The sequence below is a fragment of the Bidens hawaiensis genome, unplaced genomic scaffold (genome assembly GCF_021521415.1).
Source record: "Bidens hawaiensis isolate Kalapana, Puna unplaced genomic scaffold, B.hawaiensis_p1.1 tig00014406_1, whole genome shotgun sequence".
Taxonomy (NCBI): Eukaryota; Viridiplantae; Streptophyta; class Magnoliopsida; order Asterales; family Asteraceae; genus Bidens; species Bidens hawaiensis.
In genome coordinates this window covers 392845-409749 of record NW_027492248.1, presented here as the reverse complement: position 1 = coordinate 409749, position 16905 = coordinate 392845, and the positions used below count along the sequence as shown (strand labels likewise).

The following is a 16905-nucleotide window of genomic DNA, read 5'->3' as shown; positions in this document are numbered from 1 at the left end:
ATCTTTAAAAAATAACATATATATGTATTTTATACGATTACTTCACTAGTATCAAAATTCTATTTTAATTTTTATAAACACAGTGGCATGATACGTGATGGAATCTTATATACAGTCCTTCTGACTATAACATCTTCATAATACTTGTTTACTTGTTGGCATACAACTAATGAAAAACAAGGTATAGGGACCAAAAACTTCAACAATCACCGCTACCAATTTCTGCCCCCCCCCCCCAATTTCACTCAACCCAGCGAAAATGGAGTATGGTGCAACTCGCAACGTCAACATTATGACATGGCCTAGTCTACTTGGGAGAAAATAGGAATCTACATATGTGGAATCATCCTAATCATTTATCAAAGGTCTAAATCTCATCAATCTCAAATGGTTTTATATCTAGGTTTTATAGATTTAGGGATGTTTACGGGCCGATTTTGACGGGAACTCTGAGCTTAATCTATTGGTAAGATCTTTTGAGTATCAAAACCAAATCGATCAAGTTGGCTGTGGGCTGGCTGGACTTGTTAGTCTTCTTATGGTTCATTAAACTCACCCAATATCATACTCGAATCTTCCTCTCAAAACTCTGAGTTTTATCTAATCAATTCATATGTGAACCACAAATAGTTTTGAACTGAAAATGTGATCACGGCTCTCAAAAATATAAGATATCCGTCTTATTCAGAAGTTCCCCAACACTTCGACATTGTTTTTATAGAGGATAAGTGACACGATGGAGAATGGAAACAACACGATCATATACAGGTAACTACTTGTGGTCTCAACGTTCATTAACCTATGAGTCTACGGACTTAAAAGAATAAACATTGCCTTTGAGTTAACAACCAGCCCATTACACATGTTTGACCCAAACATAATACATAAAAACAAATAAAATGTCACGGCCCATTCAACTTAACATGAAATACAAAATTTTGTAGGCACGAAAACATGAATTAATAAACGGATTTTATTCAACAATAAATTTAACTTAACATGCAAGTCTAACATACAAAGTTTGCCAAATATTTAATCATACAATAACCATTAATAACACCCAAAATACAAAACAAAACATTACCAAGCTTCTGGATCAGTGATCCTTGAAACTCCATTGAAATTCAATTAAATCGACAGTAACAATATACAAATTAAATTCAAACACGAACGCATTAGGGTTGGCCGCCTTCTTTTTCAACCAGTTTGGTTTAGTTTACCGCTCTACAGTCGAGCCTAATCTCTTGACCACCACTGATGCTACTCATCTTAATCATGGATTGCACAAATGCTTTCTGGAACTCTTGTTGTGAGCTAGCAAACTTTGAGACCAATGCTTTGGTGCTTGTCGATGTCAGCAACGACTGATCAGAAGAGAATATACTCTTGCCTTGAAGAAGTAACTTATAATATCGGTTGTCAAATGTTGTGGGAGTCGAATCAAGATTTGCACCCGCGTTTTTCACAGTGTTCTTTGCGGGGCATACACTTTGTAAACTGGCTGCAAATGATGATTGCAATGTCGGGTCGACACTTTGCTTTGAACTAAAGTTGTGTATCCTGTTCTGGAAGGATGAGCAATGAGCAAACCCAAGTTTATGTCCTACATATTGGCCGGTAATTAATAACCTTTACCTCAAAATATTAATTACTACAAAAACATTATTACTAAGTGTGACACACTTATTAAAATACCTGAAAGTGCAACTAAATCTTCCATGGAAAGACCTCTTTGAGCAAAACTTTGTTGCAATTGGGAAATATTGAATGTTGGAGCTGGTAATTGTCGTGTTTCGGTTGCTTTAGAAACTCTTCCATCTTTTCTTCCTTTCGGCACGTTCCATGTTGGCCCTCCAGACTAGATTTAAATCAAGTAAGAAACTTATTCTTTTGAAACATCTATACAAATAGAAGTTCTAAACCTTTAAGATGATGATTTACTTACTAAAGCGACCGCATCCCTTGCTGCTAATGCTAAGATATCAGCACAAGAGACAGTTTTAGGACATAAAGCCTCAACTGCTTTCTTGGCATTATCAATCACATAAAATGCATGCAAAGATATGTTTGGAGGTCCATCTTTCTCAGCTTTGTTCTTCCCGGTTGAATTCAGCAACACCGATCCATCACACCCCTACACAATATTCAATATAAACTAATCAAATCAACCCTACAACAATTATACTTTCACATATGAAATTTAAGTGAAAAAAGAAGAATAGTCACCCTGATGAAGCAATCATGGAAATGCATTCTAAGAAGTGCAGCCGGAACCGTTGGATCATTGGACATGGCTTTCTTGACCACACTTGTAATGGCTGATTCGGCATTGGGGCATGTTTGATCATAGTAGTTTGGACTTAGTGCATTAACCATGTTAAGATGGACTAGTCCTAAGAAAATGCAACTGAAAATAATAAGGGAAAAGATGTTGGTGTTCTTGGCTGCCATTGATGCAAGCTTCAACAAGGGTGTTATTAATGGATGGTGTTTGAATGTTGATGAAGAAGATTGGGATTAAGACTGGTATATGTAGGAGTGTGAGGTTAATGCATGAAGGTGGTGTTAGCAAAATCAGGTGAGCTGATATATTATTATAATGGGTTTGATAGAGAAGGTGGGGTTGTTAATTATTTTTGATAAAAAGGATAATGCTTAAATATTCTTCATTTTTTGAGTTCGTCTATTATCAATATCACCACTTTACGGTTCATTTAAGAGACTCAAACTAATTAATGAAATTAAAAGTCACATGTAAATAATTTTAAAAAATTGTAACATAAGTCTATCAAAAGAAGTTTGCCTTACACTATTTTAAAATAATGCAGCAGTGTCGCTTTAATGAAAAGAATGCCGTATTACAGATAGTGACATATCTAGAAATTTTTTATAGGGATGGAGATTTGTATGGGTTCTCGCATTATAGAAAAATATTTCAGTCCGTTTTAGGTCGGGTTGTATAAAAAAAGATTATAAGCTAACAATAATTAACAAAAGTACTTCAAAATATCATTACAAAAAGTATTCCAAATATCAATACATAAGATAATCAACAAAAATACGTCAAATATCATTACAAATATCTAAATCCGATCTCTTCGTGTCACTGGTTGCCTGGTCTGGTACATACGTTCACTTGGGATGATTGTTGCTCCTTTTGTTTTTTTATGTTCTCTAATTAGGTTTAATTAAAATTTATTTATATGGGTTGGGTACTTAGGCTTGTTTAAACATAGATAGACTCGTGGCTTTGGCACCTGGACATGATAACTAAATTATACATATAGTTAGGTTAAATTTAATTTTATAAAATTACATTTGATTTTTTAAAGGGTCGGTTTTCTAAATGTTTTAATGGTCGGTGTTTTGGTCAAAAATTGGTTAAAGGAAAATGTAACCAAATATGAATTTGTGAGGTAGAGTGCTTGTGTAATATCGATGAATATATGAACGAAATAAGGATGAACACCGTGATTTGTTGCGAGGAAAAGCCCTTGATCAAATGATGATCGCCGATACAAAAACCCGGGTGATGACAAATGTCTATCACCACTATATTAATCAAGAAAATAAGGTTACAAGAATTAGAAGCCTTGATCAGCGATTACAATTGCTTCTAAGCATGTGTATGTTGCTAGAATTACAGGAAAATAAACCGTGAATGGCGTTGTGTAATGTGTATGATCTAAACCTTAGCTGATCATGCTTTACTAAATACAAAAAATATACTAACAACATGTCCTATTTTTATGCCACCATCCCTCTATATATAGCTGCCACACTTCTTTGACCACGTGGTAGACCACTTGGAGGGTGAAATAATAGGTTAGACCACGTCTCCAGCCATTATACCTATCAAATATATTGATACATAAAGAGAACAACCGTTAGTATATAATAAGTACTAAGGATCCTTGATCTAACAGAATCTGGAACACATGTTAAGGATAACTGATCCAGAACATATGTCAGGATAACGTATCCACAGTGTCAATTTTCCGTGCCCTAACATTCGGCAACAGCTTAAATTGTTAAAGGGGGGTGATTGAAAATTTTTATGAGGAACACTCGATGATATTAACATGTATATAACATTTTAAAAAAATTTAAGGTGGACGGCCGCGCCCCTGAGAACGCCGTAGCTCCGCCAATGATTATAGATCAAGTTAAGCAATTATCACATAAGATTGGAGCTCACAAATTGAGAGATATATGTAAAATTGAGAAGGGGGGGGGGGGGATAATATACTCGTTGTGCTCGTTTTCCTTAACAAAGTTGTGTCCTATTGGGTTTTCTTAGTATAACATTTTAGCTAGTTAGCATAACTCATCCTACATCATTAGTTAAGATCGGTCTTGAATAACTGATCAGAATAATGTTAATAGAGTATAATTTTAACATCTTTGAGGGAGGGTGTTATAAATGCAGACTTTTCCCCGATGTAATGGGCTTTAGGCTTTCTAATTGCAATATTGCATCGCTATATAATGTAACGCATGCATGAGAATGAGATTATGAATGAATGAATCAATTCCTCGGATACTTTTTCAATGAGCATTTAATACAGTATAATATTAGAACTCTAAAGAGTATAATAAAATATATGTATAATTAATAGCCGGGAATGATAATATTTTGATGTGACTTGTCCTTTGACCCATTGGCATCAAACTACGTTTCCAAACAAATACTCTTCGTTATAGTGGTTGAACTGTTAAAGTCTTGCACCAAGCTTAAGTAACTCGTATTTATTATATTGGATTTTGCACACTAAACTTATTCCACCTAATATGCTTAAACAAAAAGAAAATTCGATCGAGAGACTTGGATTGCATTCTCGATAACTTATTGAAATCTTAATTTTGTGCACTTTAAGCAGGTAACGTTGATCCATAACATGCTAAGAACATATATATTTATTGGAAGGAAGATAATAAGCATCAAACTTTCCTTTCTTTTCACTCATTTTTTCTTCATTTCTTTCATCCTAAATTTCTCTTCATTTCTTTCATCGTAAGGAATACGATTTTCATGTCTTCCTTCTAATTCTTTTCAATTCATTTCCCTCACTAAATTAGATTAAGAAACAAGGGGTTAAGGTCGTAGTAAACAATTGTTTCTTGAAAAAAAACTAAAGTTCAAACATATGCTTATGCTTGTTTAAACAAAGATTCGTGGGTAATGGGATAATGGCTTTGGCACTTGTGTATGATCTAACGGGTTATGGCCAAAATAACTAAATTATACAAATAGTTATGTTAAATTTAATTTTTATAAAATTATATTTGGTTTTTCTTTTTGGGTCATTTTCTAAATGTCCTAAAGGTTGGCGCCAGCTTCAATAGTTAAAGGAGAGTGATTGAACATCTTTTACGGTGAACGCTCGGGATATATATTAACATGTAAACAATATTGAAAGAAAGAAAGGTGGACCGCCGCCCCCTTGAGAACACCATAGGTCGCCAATGATTATGGATCAAGTTAACCAATTATCATATAAGATTGGATCTCACAAATATGTAAAATTGAGAAAAAAGGGGGGGGGGGGGGGGGTGGATAATATACTCGTTGTGCTCTTTTTCCTTAACAAAGTTTTGTCCTATTGGGTTTTCTTAGTATAACATTTTAACGAGTTAGCATAACTCATCCTACATCATTAGTTAAGATCGGTCTTGAATAACTTATATGAATAATGTTAATAGAGTATTATTTTTACTCGCCCTGGTTGCGGTGCGCACATATAATGCATATATGTGTGGGCCCTCGGGTGGGCAAAAGTGAAATTGCACTAACTTTGATGTTATTTTACTAATTTCGTGAAAATAACGTTAAAACTGGCGGAAGGTTAATCGGACATCATATGGTGGCGTTAATGGCCGAAAGAAAAAGGTACATGCACCAATCAACGGGTGTCCCAATGGGTGTTATGTACTTTATGTCCAAGCCTTGATCCAAAACTACTATCGAGCCGGGGGTCTCACTGAAAACATCCTCTCTATTCTTACAGAGGTAAGACTGTCTACATCTTATCCTTCTCAGACCCTACCATAACTTTACTATTGATGGGATTTAATGAGTACGATGATGATGAAGATGATGAGAGTATAATTTTTACACCTTTGAAGGAGGGTGTTATAAATGCAGACTTTTCCCGATCGATGTAATGGGCTTTAGGCTTTCTAATTGCAATATTGCATCGCTATATAAATGTAACGCATGCATGAGAATGAGATTATGAATGAATGAATCAATTCCTCGGATACTTTTTCAATGAGCATTTAATACAGTATAATATTAGAACTCTAAAGAGTATAATAAAATATATGTATAATTAATAGCCGGGAATGATAATATTTTGATGTGACTTGTCCTTTGACCCATTGGCATCAAACTACGTTTCCAAACAAATACTCTTCGTTATAGTGGTTGAACTGTTAAAGTCTTGCACCAAGCTTAAGTAACTCGTATTTATTATATTGGATTTTGCACACTAAACTTATTCCACCTAATATGCTAAAACAAAAATAAAATTCGATCGACAGACTTGGATTGCATTCTCGATAACTTATTGAAATTTTAATATTGTGCACTTTGAGCAGGTAACATAGATCCATAACATGCTAAAAACATAAGGAAGAAAGAAAATAAGCATCAACTTTCCGTTCTTTTCACTCATTTTCTCTCAATTCTTTCATTGAAAAACCGTGGAATACGATTTTCATGTCCTTCTAATTCTTTTCAATTCATTTCCCTCGTTAAATTAGATTGAGAAACACGGGGTTAAAGTCGTAGTAAACAATTGTTTCTTGGAAAAAAAGTAAAGTTATAAGTGAAGTTAGCTTCAAAAAGTCAAAGAAACTAAATTAAACTATACTTGAAAATCCAAAATAATTTTAGTAACCTGACTTGATCTAACAAAATAATTTTCAATCACCCGACCTGTTAAAAACATCACTCTTGATAGACATATGAAGATTGGAAAATTATGGCGCGCTAGAAAATTTATGACACCGTATATAAAAGAATAAGATGACGCTCGTTCTTTTATATTTTGACCATGTTTAAAATATAAGGTTCATAGAGATCAATTGGTCTACTAATTCCTTTTTGCAACAACTAGATTTGATAGTTTGGTAATGTAAAGTTGTTAATGAGGTTATGGATCACATCTAACGTGCTTAAAGAGTACGACATTAAGATTTCGATAACTTATCTCAGTTCAATCCCCTCAAACATACTTTTAATAGTTTTCTTTTTCTGACTGTTTGGTAGATTAGGTGGAATAAATTTAGTGTTCAGACACCAATATAATGAAAATGAGTTAGTTAAGATTGGTGCAAGACTTCAACCACCCTAACCAACAGTATTTCTTTGGAAACAATATTGTCTAAGTCATGTATCTATCAAAACATGATAAGATAACTTCCTATTATTAATTTTTAATAACATTTGTAATATATTTTATGAAGTCCTATATATTATATTATAATTTCATTAATTAGTTATAAGTTATATAGGTCAAATTAGTAGATGTGTTTAACAAAGTCACTTCTGATTTGATGACAAGTATTTTGCATTTCATTAAGTAGTGATTTAGATAATAGACAAACTTTACTCAAAGTATTTTCCATCAACTTTTTAAGTATCCTTCAAAACTCTAGGTATTCAAACACGAGGCCATCGATCTAGAATTATAATCACATTACTTATGTTACATGTTAAAACAGGTCGTGTTAAAATGAGCTAGATGTCATAGATCGCCGTGTTTGAGTTGTTGCGAGTAGTAAGTTTGAAAGTGGTCTAGTAAATATACCATATGATTGAATGAAGCATACTTAATCATTATCCGTCTAATCTCAATCAGTAAACAACTCCACCTTTTCTATCAAACACCATTACAATGATAATGATTTCAGCTCACCTGATTTTGCTAACACCAGCTTCATGCATCAACCTCATACCACTCATGTCTTCTTCTTCCTACAAATACCAGCCTTACTCCCATCATCTTCATCAACATTCACACATCATCCAGCAAACACACTTGTTGCACCTTCCATCAATGGCAGCCAACAAGAACACCAACATCTTTTCCCTTATTATTTTCAGTTGCATTTTCTTAGGACTACTCCATCTTGACTTGGTTAATGCACTGAGTCCTAATTACTATGATCAAACATGCCCCAATGCCGAATCAGCCATTACGAGTGTTGTCAAGAAAGCCATGTTGAATAATCCAACGGTTCCGGCTGCACTTCTTAGAATGCATTTCCATGATTGCTTCATCAGGGTGACTTTTCTTCTTCTTTCGCTTAAATTTCATATGCGAAAGTATTAACTGTTGCAGGGTTGCTTTGATTAGTTTATCTTGAATTTTGTGTAGGGGTGTGATGGATCGGTGTTGCTAAATTCAACCGGGAAGAACAAAGCTAAGAAAGATGGACCTCCAAACATATCTTTGCATGCATTTTATGTGATTGATAATGCCAAGAAAGCAGTTGAGGCTTTATGTCCTAAAACTGTCTCTTGTGCTGATATCTTAGCATTAGCAGCAAGGGACGCGGTCGCTTTGGTAAGTAAATTATCATCTTCTTAAAGTTTTAGAACTTTTATATGCATAGATGTTTAGATAGAATCTGTTTTTTACTTGATTTGAATCTAGTCTGGAGGGCCAACATGGAGCGTGCCGAAAGGAAGAAAAGATGGAAGAGTTTCGAAAGCAACCGAGACACGACAATTACCAGCTCCAACATTCAATATTTCCCAATTGCAACAAAGTTTTGCTCAAAGAGGTCTTTCCATGGAGGATTTAGTTGCACTTTCAGGTATTTTAATAAGTGTGTCACACTTAGTAATAACGTTTTTTAGTAATTAATATTTTGAGGTAAACATTATTAATTACTGGCCAATTTGTAGGAGGGCATACACTCGGGTTTGCTCATTGCTCATCCTTCCAGAACAGGATACACAACTTTAGTTCAAAGCAAAGTGTCGACCCGACATTGCAATCATCATTTGCAGCCAGTTTACAAAGTGTATGCCCTGCAAAGAACACTGTGAAAAACGCGGGTGCGAATCTTGACTCAACTCCCACAACTTTTGACAACAGATATTATAAGTTACTTCTCCAAGGCAAGAGTATATTCTCTTCTGATCAGTCGTTGCTGACATCGTCAAGCACCAAAGCATTGGTCTCAAAGTTTGCTAGCTCGCAACAAGAGTTCCAGAAAGCATTTGTGAAATCCATGATTAAGATGAGTAGCATCAGTGGTGGTCAAGAGATTAGGCTCGACTGTAGAGCAGTAAACTAAACCAAACTGGTCGAAAAGGAAGGCGGCCAACCCTAATGTGTTCGTGTTTGAATTTAATTTGTTTATAATTTCTGTTGATTTTGGATTTATCAAGTTTGAAGGATTATTGATCCAGAGGTTTAGTAATGTATTGTATTGTATTGGGTGACCAATTAATAATGGTATGTTATTGTTTATTAATGTTCCGCAAAGCTTTTGTTTCATCTTGGATATAAAAGTGAATTAAGTATTTCATTTTCCGCATATTCATCATGTTCTTATCAGTTATTACATTTATGAGATGAGACAAGTTGTCATGTTTTCGCCAAAATTATTTTCTGTGGAAACCAACACACAAATTGATATAATCTAAATATAAATTTCGCTTACAAAATTTCTAAAATTCGTACGTCTTAAATAATCAACCAAAAGCATCCGAAAATGCAAGTCCCCGTAACCCAGAAGAACTGGTCCATGACCCGTATGAAAATGATTTGTCGCGCACCGATTCACGTTTGATGTAGTCTCAAGTAGACAGAGTGGTATTCTTATTCAGAAGATTTGTGAATGCCTTTTCGTTTCTATTGTAGTGTTTCTTTTAAGTGTTTATGGAGTCTTTACCTAAGACATACTAGCCCAACCCAATACAATTGGGCCATGGGACATCAATTCAAACCTGCTAAAGAAGGAACGGCCCATTTGAGAAAGAGAGAATTATTTGTTTAAACCCAAAAAATTTCAAACTGAATAACCAGGATAAACTGAAAAGAATCGATAGAAACATCTACCGGTTCCAATTTGTTTTAAATTTCTTTTGTCGTAATTTGTTCAAATTTAACATGTGAATAGACTGTAAAAAATTATCAAGAGACTTTTGTAATGAAAAATAAACTGTTTCCTATATACCCACATGAAGATCTTCACTTTTTTAGTAACTCATCTCAAGACAATTCATTCTCCATGGAGGGATCTTGGCCGAGTAAACCACGGAGACTTGATTGATCCTCTATGGAGGAGGTGCCCTGAAGAAACACGGATCTGATCCCCTGGTACGGGTCCTGGATCCAATGAGTCCACATGGTAAAATACGATAATTACTAACACAGTACGAGTACAGCTTCCCAAAGTCCAATGACCGAAACCTGCAAAACAGACACCGTGAGTCTCGTTACAGGAAGGACAAGAGGAGGGTCTTCCTGTAACCACCCTCCGGCGTGAGAATCAGTAACGTTCGTAAAAGAGAAAGTACTGAAGTACACAGACTAAAAGTAGTCAGAGTATATGTGAGTCAGAATACCAGTGAGTGAATGAATACCTCATGTAGGTTGACAAGGTATTTATAGCCGAAGGGTGTAGGAAGGTGGTTGGGCCAGCTGTCCTCTTCTAGAAGATCTTTGATAACTGCCCGGACGCGTGTCCTCTTATGATAGGTTGAGCTATACGTCTCATGTGCATGGGTATAACAACCCGGACACGCGTCGACCAATGATGGGACAAATTGCACCCTTGCCATGTGCACAGTTATAACAACCTGGCCAGGTGTCCTTTGCTCATTGGCTGGTAGGTCACGTATTCTTCAAGTAACAATCGTAGTCATTATTCTAGAGGATAGTTAATTGGTGACAAATGTCCCATTGGCATTGCCTTCCGGTCGTTTTAGCGGAAAGATGTCATGTCCTGCGGATGACTTCTGAGGGTGCCGGGGTGCTTTCGCGCGTGGTATGAGGACGTTCTTCCTCTACCGTGATATGCGGGTGATCCATATGTCCCGCGAGTGACATATGAAGAGCTCTTCTGTGACCCGCGGGTGGTACTTAAAGGTATTTGGGTCTTTTTGGTACCCTACCTCTATAAGTCCCCCAGTCCAGTGTTTCTTCCGTGTGAAGTCTTTTGTGCGGGTGAAATTCTGGACTTAATGTATGTTGGGGGGTTTTGAATTTTGAAGTTAGGTAGCAAATATCTTCTGTTGGTATAGATAATCATGAAAAAAGGACAAGTTGACCACTCCCAGGCGCGTGAATATCTTCTGTTGGAACGTTTATGACGGCTGTTACTGTACCCGATTGTGCAACTTTTTCTCTTTTTCGAATTTCCCACGTGACGTGGCGGTTGCTGATTAATCGATGAGTTTCTCTCTCTGCTGCTCATATCCCATCGCATTAATTGCGATGGGTATAAATAAGGAGAGATTTCTTCTATTTGAAGTTTTATCGCCTTTGATTTCTGATTATCTTCTTGTTTTTCTCTAAACTTCACATATATCTCCTTTTTATCTTACTTAGTTCCATTATAATGTCGAACTTTCAGACTGAAGTTGACGAAATAGAAGTTTCATGGGATTATTCTGAGTATGAGAAACTGCTGGAGACTTATGGCATTCCACCGAAGTGGGAGCCGGAATTTCCTTCTCCGGGTTCTATAGCCAGTCTGTCGCCGCCTGGCAAGATGGCTGTCTATTCCGATTATTTTGTCTATGGAAACTTCCGTTTTCCCTTCACGAAATTTTTTATGAATGTGCTAACTGCTTACGGGATTCATCTATCCCAACCGCACCCACGTGCTTTGATGCGAATTCGTCACTACGAATTTGTATGTATAGCAGGTGACATGGTACCACATGTTGACCGATTTCCGGTTTTTTACCGTCTTGCCAACCGTGACGGTCGGTTTACATGTCAAGGCTTTTCCGATAGGAGTCTTGGCTATGAAGTCGAGAAGGGGTCCGCCAACTGGCATAATAAGTTTTTCTGGATCTCCGAGGACGTGGTACCTGTTGCCATGGTCCGTCGTCCGGTTAATAGCGCTCTTCCGGACGTTGTCACGGCCGCTCACGAACGTCGTGATTGGTATCATGCTCTAATTGCGGAGCCAACACCCATGCGGGCGTTGCCTGAGGAAGCCCTAGTGTGGGCAGGCATGAGCCGCTTGTGGCCATCGGAATTTATGGAGCCTATTTTTGTTGATCTGAATGAACGTAAGTTGTCTTTATTGCCTTTTCTCTTCCTTGAATCTCTTCATGACTGATTTTCTATATTTTCATGTCGGAGTTCTATGCTTAACGCCCTCTTTGAGGATAGAGGTTGCGTCCATAAAAGCATCCGTGATGCAGGGGACCAACCTATTCTTGAGAAAACCAAGTCCCGATTCCTTTTTCCAAAGAAGGTGCGAGCTGAGCCCATTGTTTCGGACGCAACCTTTGAAACTGGTGCGTATGTTTTAAACCCTCCTCCGCTTAATGCCGTTACTTCTGATGGGATGATCGCCATCCTATCGTCGAGCGAAGATGATAGCGATGTTTATGAGTTTGTTGTTTCTCAAGAAGAGAGGGACTCTGATGACGATGCCCCTGAACTTTCATCTGTCTCATCTTTATTGGCAGAGTTGGAGAAAAAGAGAGCCTTCTTGGCTTTTCAAGCAAGTCAAGCGGATGCAAAGACTGCGGATACTGAGGCGGGACCTTCAAAGAAAAAACGAAAAACTCAACGTCCCAAGAAGCCACAGTACAGTATTGCCGAACGCATTGATATAGTAGAAGGTATGTATTTCCTTTTAAGTACTTTACTGTTTTGGGTTGTTAGCTAAGTGTAGCTTTTTGTGCAGATTCGTTGATCTTTTCGGACGATGTGTCTGAAAGGTTGCCTACTCCGACTCCTCAATCTGAGGAACAAACGTCTCCTCCTCCAGAGAGCACGGCGGAGGACAAGCCTCCCACTCCACCTACTGGGATTGTCACGGAAGACCGGCCAATATCTCCGCTGATTGAAACAACTACAGGAGGAAGGCCGTCGACTCCCCCGATTGATACTGCATTAGAGGGGCCCAACATCCAGTCTGGAACTGATAATCGTTATGTTTATCTTTTTCAGAATTAACGAGTCTCCTCCTCGTCCTCCTCCACAACAATCATCTTCGATCCCAGTTCGTCTTGAACCTTCAGGTTCCCGCTACTATGGGGACGCGAACTTGGGAGATAAATTTGATTTGTTTGTCCCTCCATGGGATATTACCAATGGATCCCGGTTCACTGACCCCGGGGTCTGCATGAGTTTTATTAAGCACTACGTGCCACCGGCAGAAATGGTGCACCAGCGTGACCTTTCCCACCACGACCTTCATACAGACTTGTCTTATCATCTGGCTAATGCTTTAGCCGGTAGTCAGAAAGTCTTACATGAATGGCGTACCATGGGCGGGAAGCTAGGAGACGCTTATCGAGCCACTGAGGCTGCGAAAAAGGAAGCTGAGGAGCACCGTGTTGCGGCCAATACAGCTAAATGGAAGGAAACGGACGCGAAAAACGCCCTCAGGAGTGCAAAGGATCGCCACGCTACCGCTGCTCGTCAATGGAAGGAAGCCTGTGAAAAACAGAACTCCCTTCTTGAGGCTGCCTGGGCAAAGGCTCAAAAAGAAAAGGATGATTTGGCCCGGGCTCAAGAACCAAACTCATCCTTGGAAAATCAAGTGACCCTTCAAGGCACTCGAATCCAAGAGCTTGAGGCGGAGCTGAAGTTGCAGAGGGAGCTAGTTGAGCTTAGAGACAAAAGTGCTGCTGAGATGCAAGCTGCTTATGACTCCCTCCTGCACGCTTGAGAGAAAACAACTGCGGAATCCCAAGCGCTCCGGATGCGAGCTGAGCGCGCGGAACAAGACTGTCAATGGTTCCTCACTCTGGGAGTTGATGCTGTAAGTTTTCCCACTTTGATGATCATTCTCATCTCGCATTTTGATATTGAATACTTATGTTTTATTTCTGACAGGTCATCTGCCATATCAAGGGAAGTGCGGAGCTGACTGACAGCTTTGCCAATCTGATGGCTGCCTCTTCCTCACTTGGACGTGTGAGAGGTTTCAATGAAGGGTTGGCCTACGCGCAGAATAATCGTACGTTCAAGTATCATCCGCTTCATGGCCTTGATGTCAAGCAAGAACGTGTCATACGGATTAAAGAACATGATAACTTGGTCTTCCCACTTCAGAATATGCTTTCGGAGTTTGCTTCCGCCAATGACGGCGTACAACAATTGAAGAGCTATCTGGGTGATGAGTCTGAGGACGAGTCTTCCGAGGACACTTCACCGAAGTCTCCGGAAGACACGGCGGCTTAAATTTGTAGGCTAGGATATGCTAGATTTTTAATCTTTGTAATTGTTCTTTCATCTATTTTGTAACCGTCTTTTGAATATTAAATGGAAATGAACTTTTTTATCTTTTGTGAATATTCAACTGTTTAAGGAAAATATCCTTAGAAGATATTTTTTGAAATTTGAAACTTTTGCAAGTTGATTACTCATGATGACGTGGCGGAGAGAGGAACTTCCTGGGGGCAACTGACAAGACGTGCATGACGCCCTTGACAGCTTGTTCCCACTTTCTTGAATCTCTCGCCTGACTTGTCGACCATCTGGTGGTCCGCGGTTTCTCTCTCCTCTGGCACTCAGTCCGTCGCATTAATTGCGATGAGTATAAATAAACCACTCGTGGCTTCCTTTCAACTCTTAACACTTTCAAATTCTCTTTCTCCCAAACATTCAAGACTTTGAACTTTCTGAAATTTCTTTTATTCTTCTTACTTAAATGGCTGGAGAGAAGAAAGGTACCACTACCATTCGTGACGTCGTTGTGGCTCTTAAGGAAAAAGACTTTGACGACGTCCGTTTAGTTCCTAACCTTGCTTTGATTCCTTCTTTGATGGTCCGATTGGTTCTCTCAACCTGGCCATTCGCTTGCGGGTGGGCTACAGAGCTGAAGATTTGAGAAATGTGTAGTTCTTTTAACCATTCTTGTAGCCCACTGTCCGCGAACTGAGTTCCGTTATCGCTAACGAGTTCCAGAGGAAGGCCAAAACGACAGATTATGAATTCTCACAGGAATTTCTTAATACTTGCTGCTGTTATGGAAGCAATCGGTTTAGCTTCCACCCACTTCGTGAAGTAGTCGATAGCTACTATCAAAAATTTAACGCGTTTAGGGGCTTCAGGGAAAGGTCCCATTATGTCGATAGCCCATTTCTGGAACGGCCAAGCCGAAGTGACTGGAACGATCTCGTTCTTTGGTCGTAGCGTGTTAGAAACATGACGCTGGCATGAATCACACTTTCTGATTTCGTGCATAGCATCCAGATGCATTCCTGGCCAATAATATCCGGCGTTCATTAACTTTGCTACGACCATGCGCGGGCCAGCGTGAAGACCACATATGCCTTCATGAACTTCTCTGATTAGATAGTTCGCGTCCTCGGCATCCACACATCGAAGTAGTGGTCCGAGGAAGGAACGTCGGTATAAAACACCATCGTGTATCTGATAGTTCAAGGCTTTGTGCTTTATCTTCCGGGCCGCGAGTTTTCCTTCTGGGAGGGCTCTGGATGACAAGTATGCTGTAATGGGTTTCATCCAGGATTCCACTCCCGTTTGGATCACTAAAACTTGGTGTTGCGGAACAGAGGGGCGGTCCAATATTTCGAAGCGGATGTCTTTGGCAAAGTGTTCAAAGTTTGTTGAAGCCAATTTACTAAGAGCATCTGCTGATTTGTTCTCGCTTCTTTTTATGTGGATGACCTTGCATGAGGAGAACCGAAGCATCAAATCTTTCGCCTGTGACACATATAAAGCCATCATGTCATTCTTTGCTTCATATGTGCCGTTGATCTGCCCCGCAATCAACATGGAATCTATGCGGGCTTCCAAATGTTTAACCCCAAGCTTTTTGGCTATCCGTAAGCATGCCAAGAAAGCTTCATACTCTGCCTCGTTGTTAGTACTCTTGAAGTCTAACTTTATGGCGTATGTAAACTCATGGCCTTCGGGATTGACTAGCCTGAGGCTTGCGCCAGATCCCTCACTGCTTGAAGCCCCGTCCGTGAACAAAGACCAAATATGTCCTAGTTTCGGAGACGCTTGGGGTTGTTGCTCAATCAAACATTCCTTTTCTTTGTGTTGTGGGACTTTAGTGAAAAAGTCCGCTAACACCTGTCCCTTAATTGATGGCCTAGATTTGTATTCTATCGCGTGCTCACCTAGCTCGATGGCCCATTTTACCAATCGCCCGGACAATTCCGTCTTGCTAAGTGCGTTCTTAAGCTTGTATTCGGTAAAAACGTTAATGGGATGCCCTTGGAAGTACCTGCGGAGGCGTCGGGCAGCATAGACCAATGCTAGGACAAGTTTTTCTAACATTGAATATCTTGTCTTTGGGTCTGACAATGTTCTGCTGACGTAGTAAATCGGTGTTTGAATGTTTTTCCTATCCGTCAGGAGGACAGCCCCGATATCAATGTCTGACGCTAACAAGTACATCATTAAAGGTTCTCCCTCATGAGGTGCTTTCAACGTAGGCAGTTCCATCAAACATTTTTTAACCTCCAAGAAAGCTTATTCCGCTTTCACAGTCCATCTGAATTGTGATTTCTTGAGGCAGTTCCTTAGTGCTGAGACAAAAGGATAAGATTTGGCTGCATGATTCGCCAAGAATCAATTCAAAGCAACCAAGCGACCATTGAGTGTCTTAACTTCCTTGAGGGAGGAGGGAGAAGGCATGCGGGCTACAGCTTGGACTTTATCCGGATTAGCTTTGAAACCCGCATCCGTGACAATTACTCCGAGGAATTTTCCTTCC

At 39.0% G+C, this 16905-nt stretch overlaps 2 protein-coding genes across 2 annotated transcripts; one reads left to right on the top strand and one right to left on the bottom strand.

Annotated features, from left to right (window-relative positions):
* Window positions 1-343: 343 nt before the first annotated feature.
* On the bottom strand, window positions 344-2451 carry LOC143546627 (peroxidase 64-like). The gene is made up of 4 exons (XM_077038260.1): window positions 2227-2451; window positions 1946-2134; window positions 1696-1858; window positions 344-1603 (listed from the first exon to the last, which is right to left on the bottom strand). Exons 1-4 carry the CDS (start codon window positions 2449-2451, stop codon window positions 1212-1214), a joined length of 969 nt encoding a protein of 322 aa, XP_076894375.1. The 3' UTR covers window positions 344-1211.
* Window positions 2452-8063: 5612 nt separating this feature from the next.
* On the top strand, window positions 8064-9394 carry LOC143546626 (peroxidase 64-like). Its single transcript, XM_077038259.1, has 4 exons — window positions 8064-8291; window positions 8385-8573; window positions 8664-8826; window positions 8918-9394. The coding sequence occupies exons 1-4, from the start codon at window positions 8064-8066 to the stop codon at window positions 9310-9312; spliced, it is 975 nt and encodes a 324-aa protein (XP_076894374.1). The 3' UTR covers window positions 9313-9394.
* Window positions 9395-16905: the final 7511 nt, after the last annotated feature.

Excerpts from the sequence above, each read along its gene's own strand:
- LOC143546627 (XM_077038260.1), bottom strand. The coding sequence starts at position 2,451 with ATGGCAGCCAAGAACACCAACATCTTTTCCCTTATTATTTTCAGTTGC. Across the intron at positions 1,859-1,945 it reads CAAGGGATGCGGTCGCTTTA|TCTGGAGGGCCAACATGGAA; the intron begins GTAAGTAAATCA and ends ATTTAAATCTAG. Across the intron at positions 1,604-1,695 it reads AGATTTAGTTGCACTTTCAG|GACATAAACTTGGGTTTGCT; the intron begins GTATTTTAATAA and ends GCCAATATGTAG.
- LOC143546626 (XM_077038259.1), top strand. The coding sequence starts at position 8,064 with ATGGCAGCCAACAAGAACACCAACATCTTTTCCCTTATTATTTTCAGT. Across the intron at positions 8,574-8,663 it reads CAAGGGACGCGGTCGCTTTG|TCTGGAGGGCCAACATGGAG; the intron begins GTAAGTAAATTA and ends ATTTGAATCTAG. Across the intron at positions 8,827-8,917 it reads GGATTTAGTTGCACTTTCAG|GAGGGCATACACTCGGGTTT; the intron begins GTATTTTAATAA and ends GCCAATTTGTAG.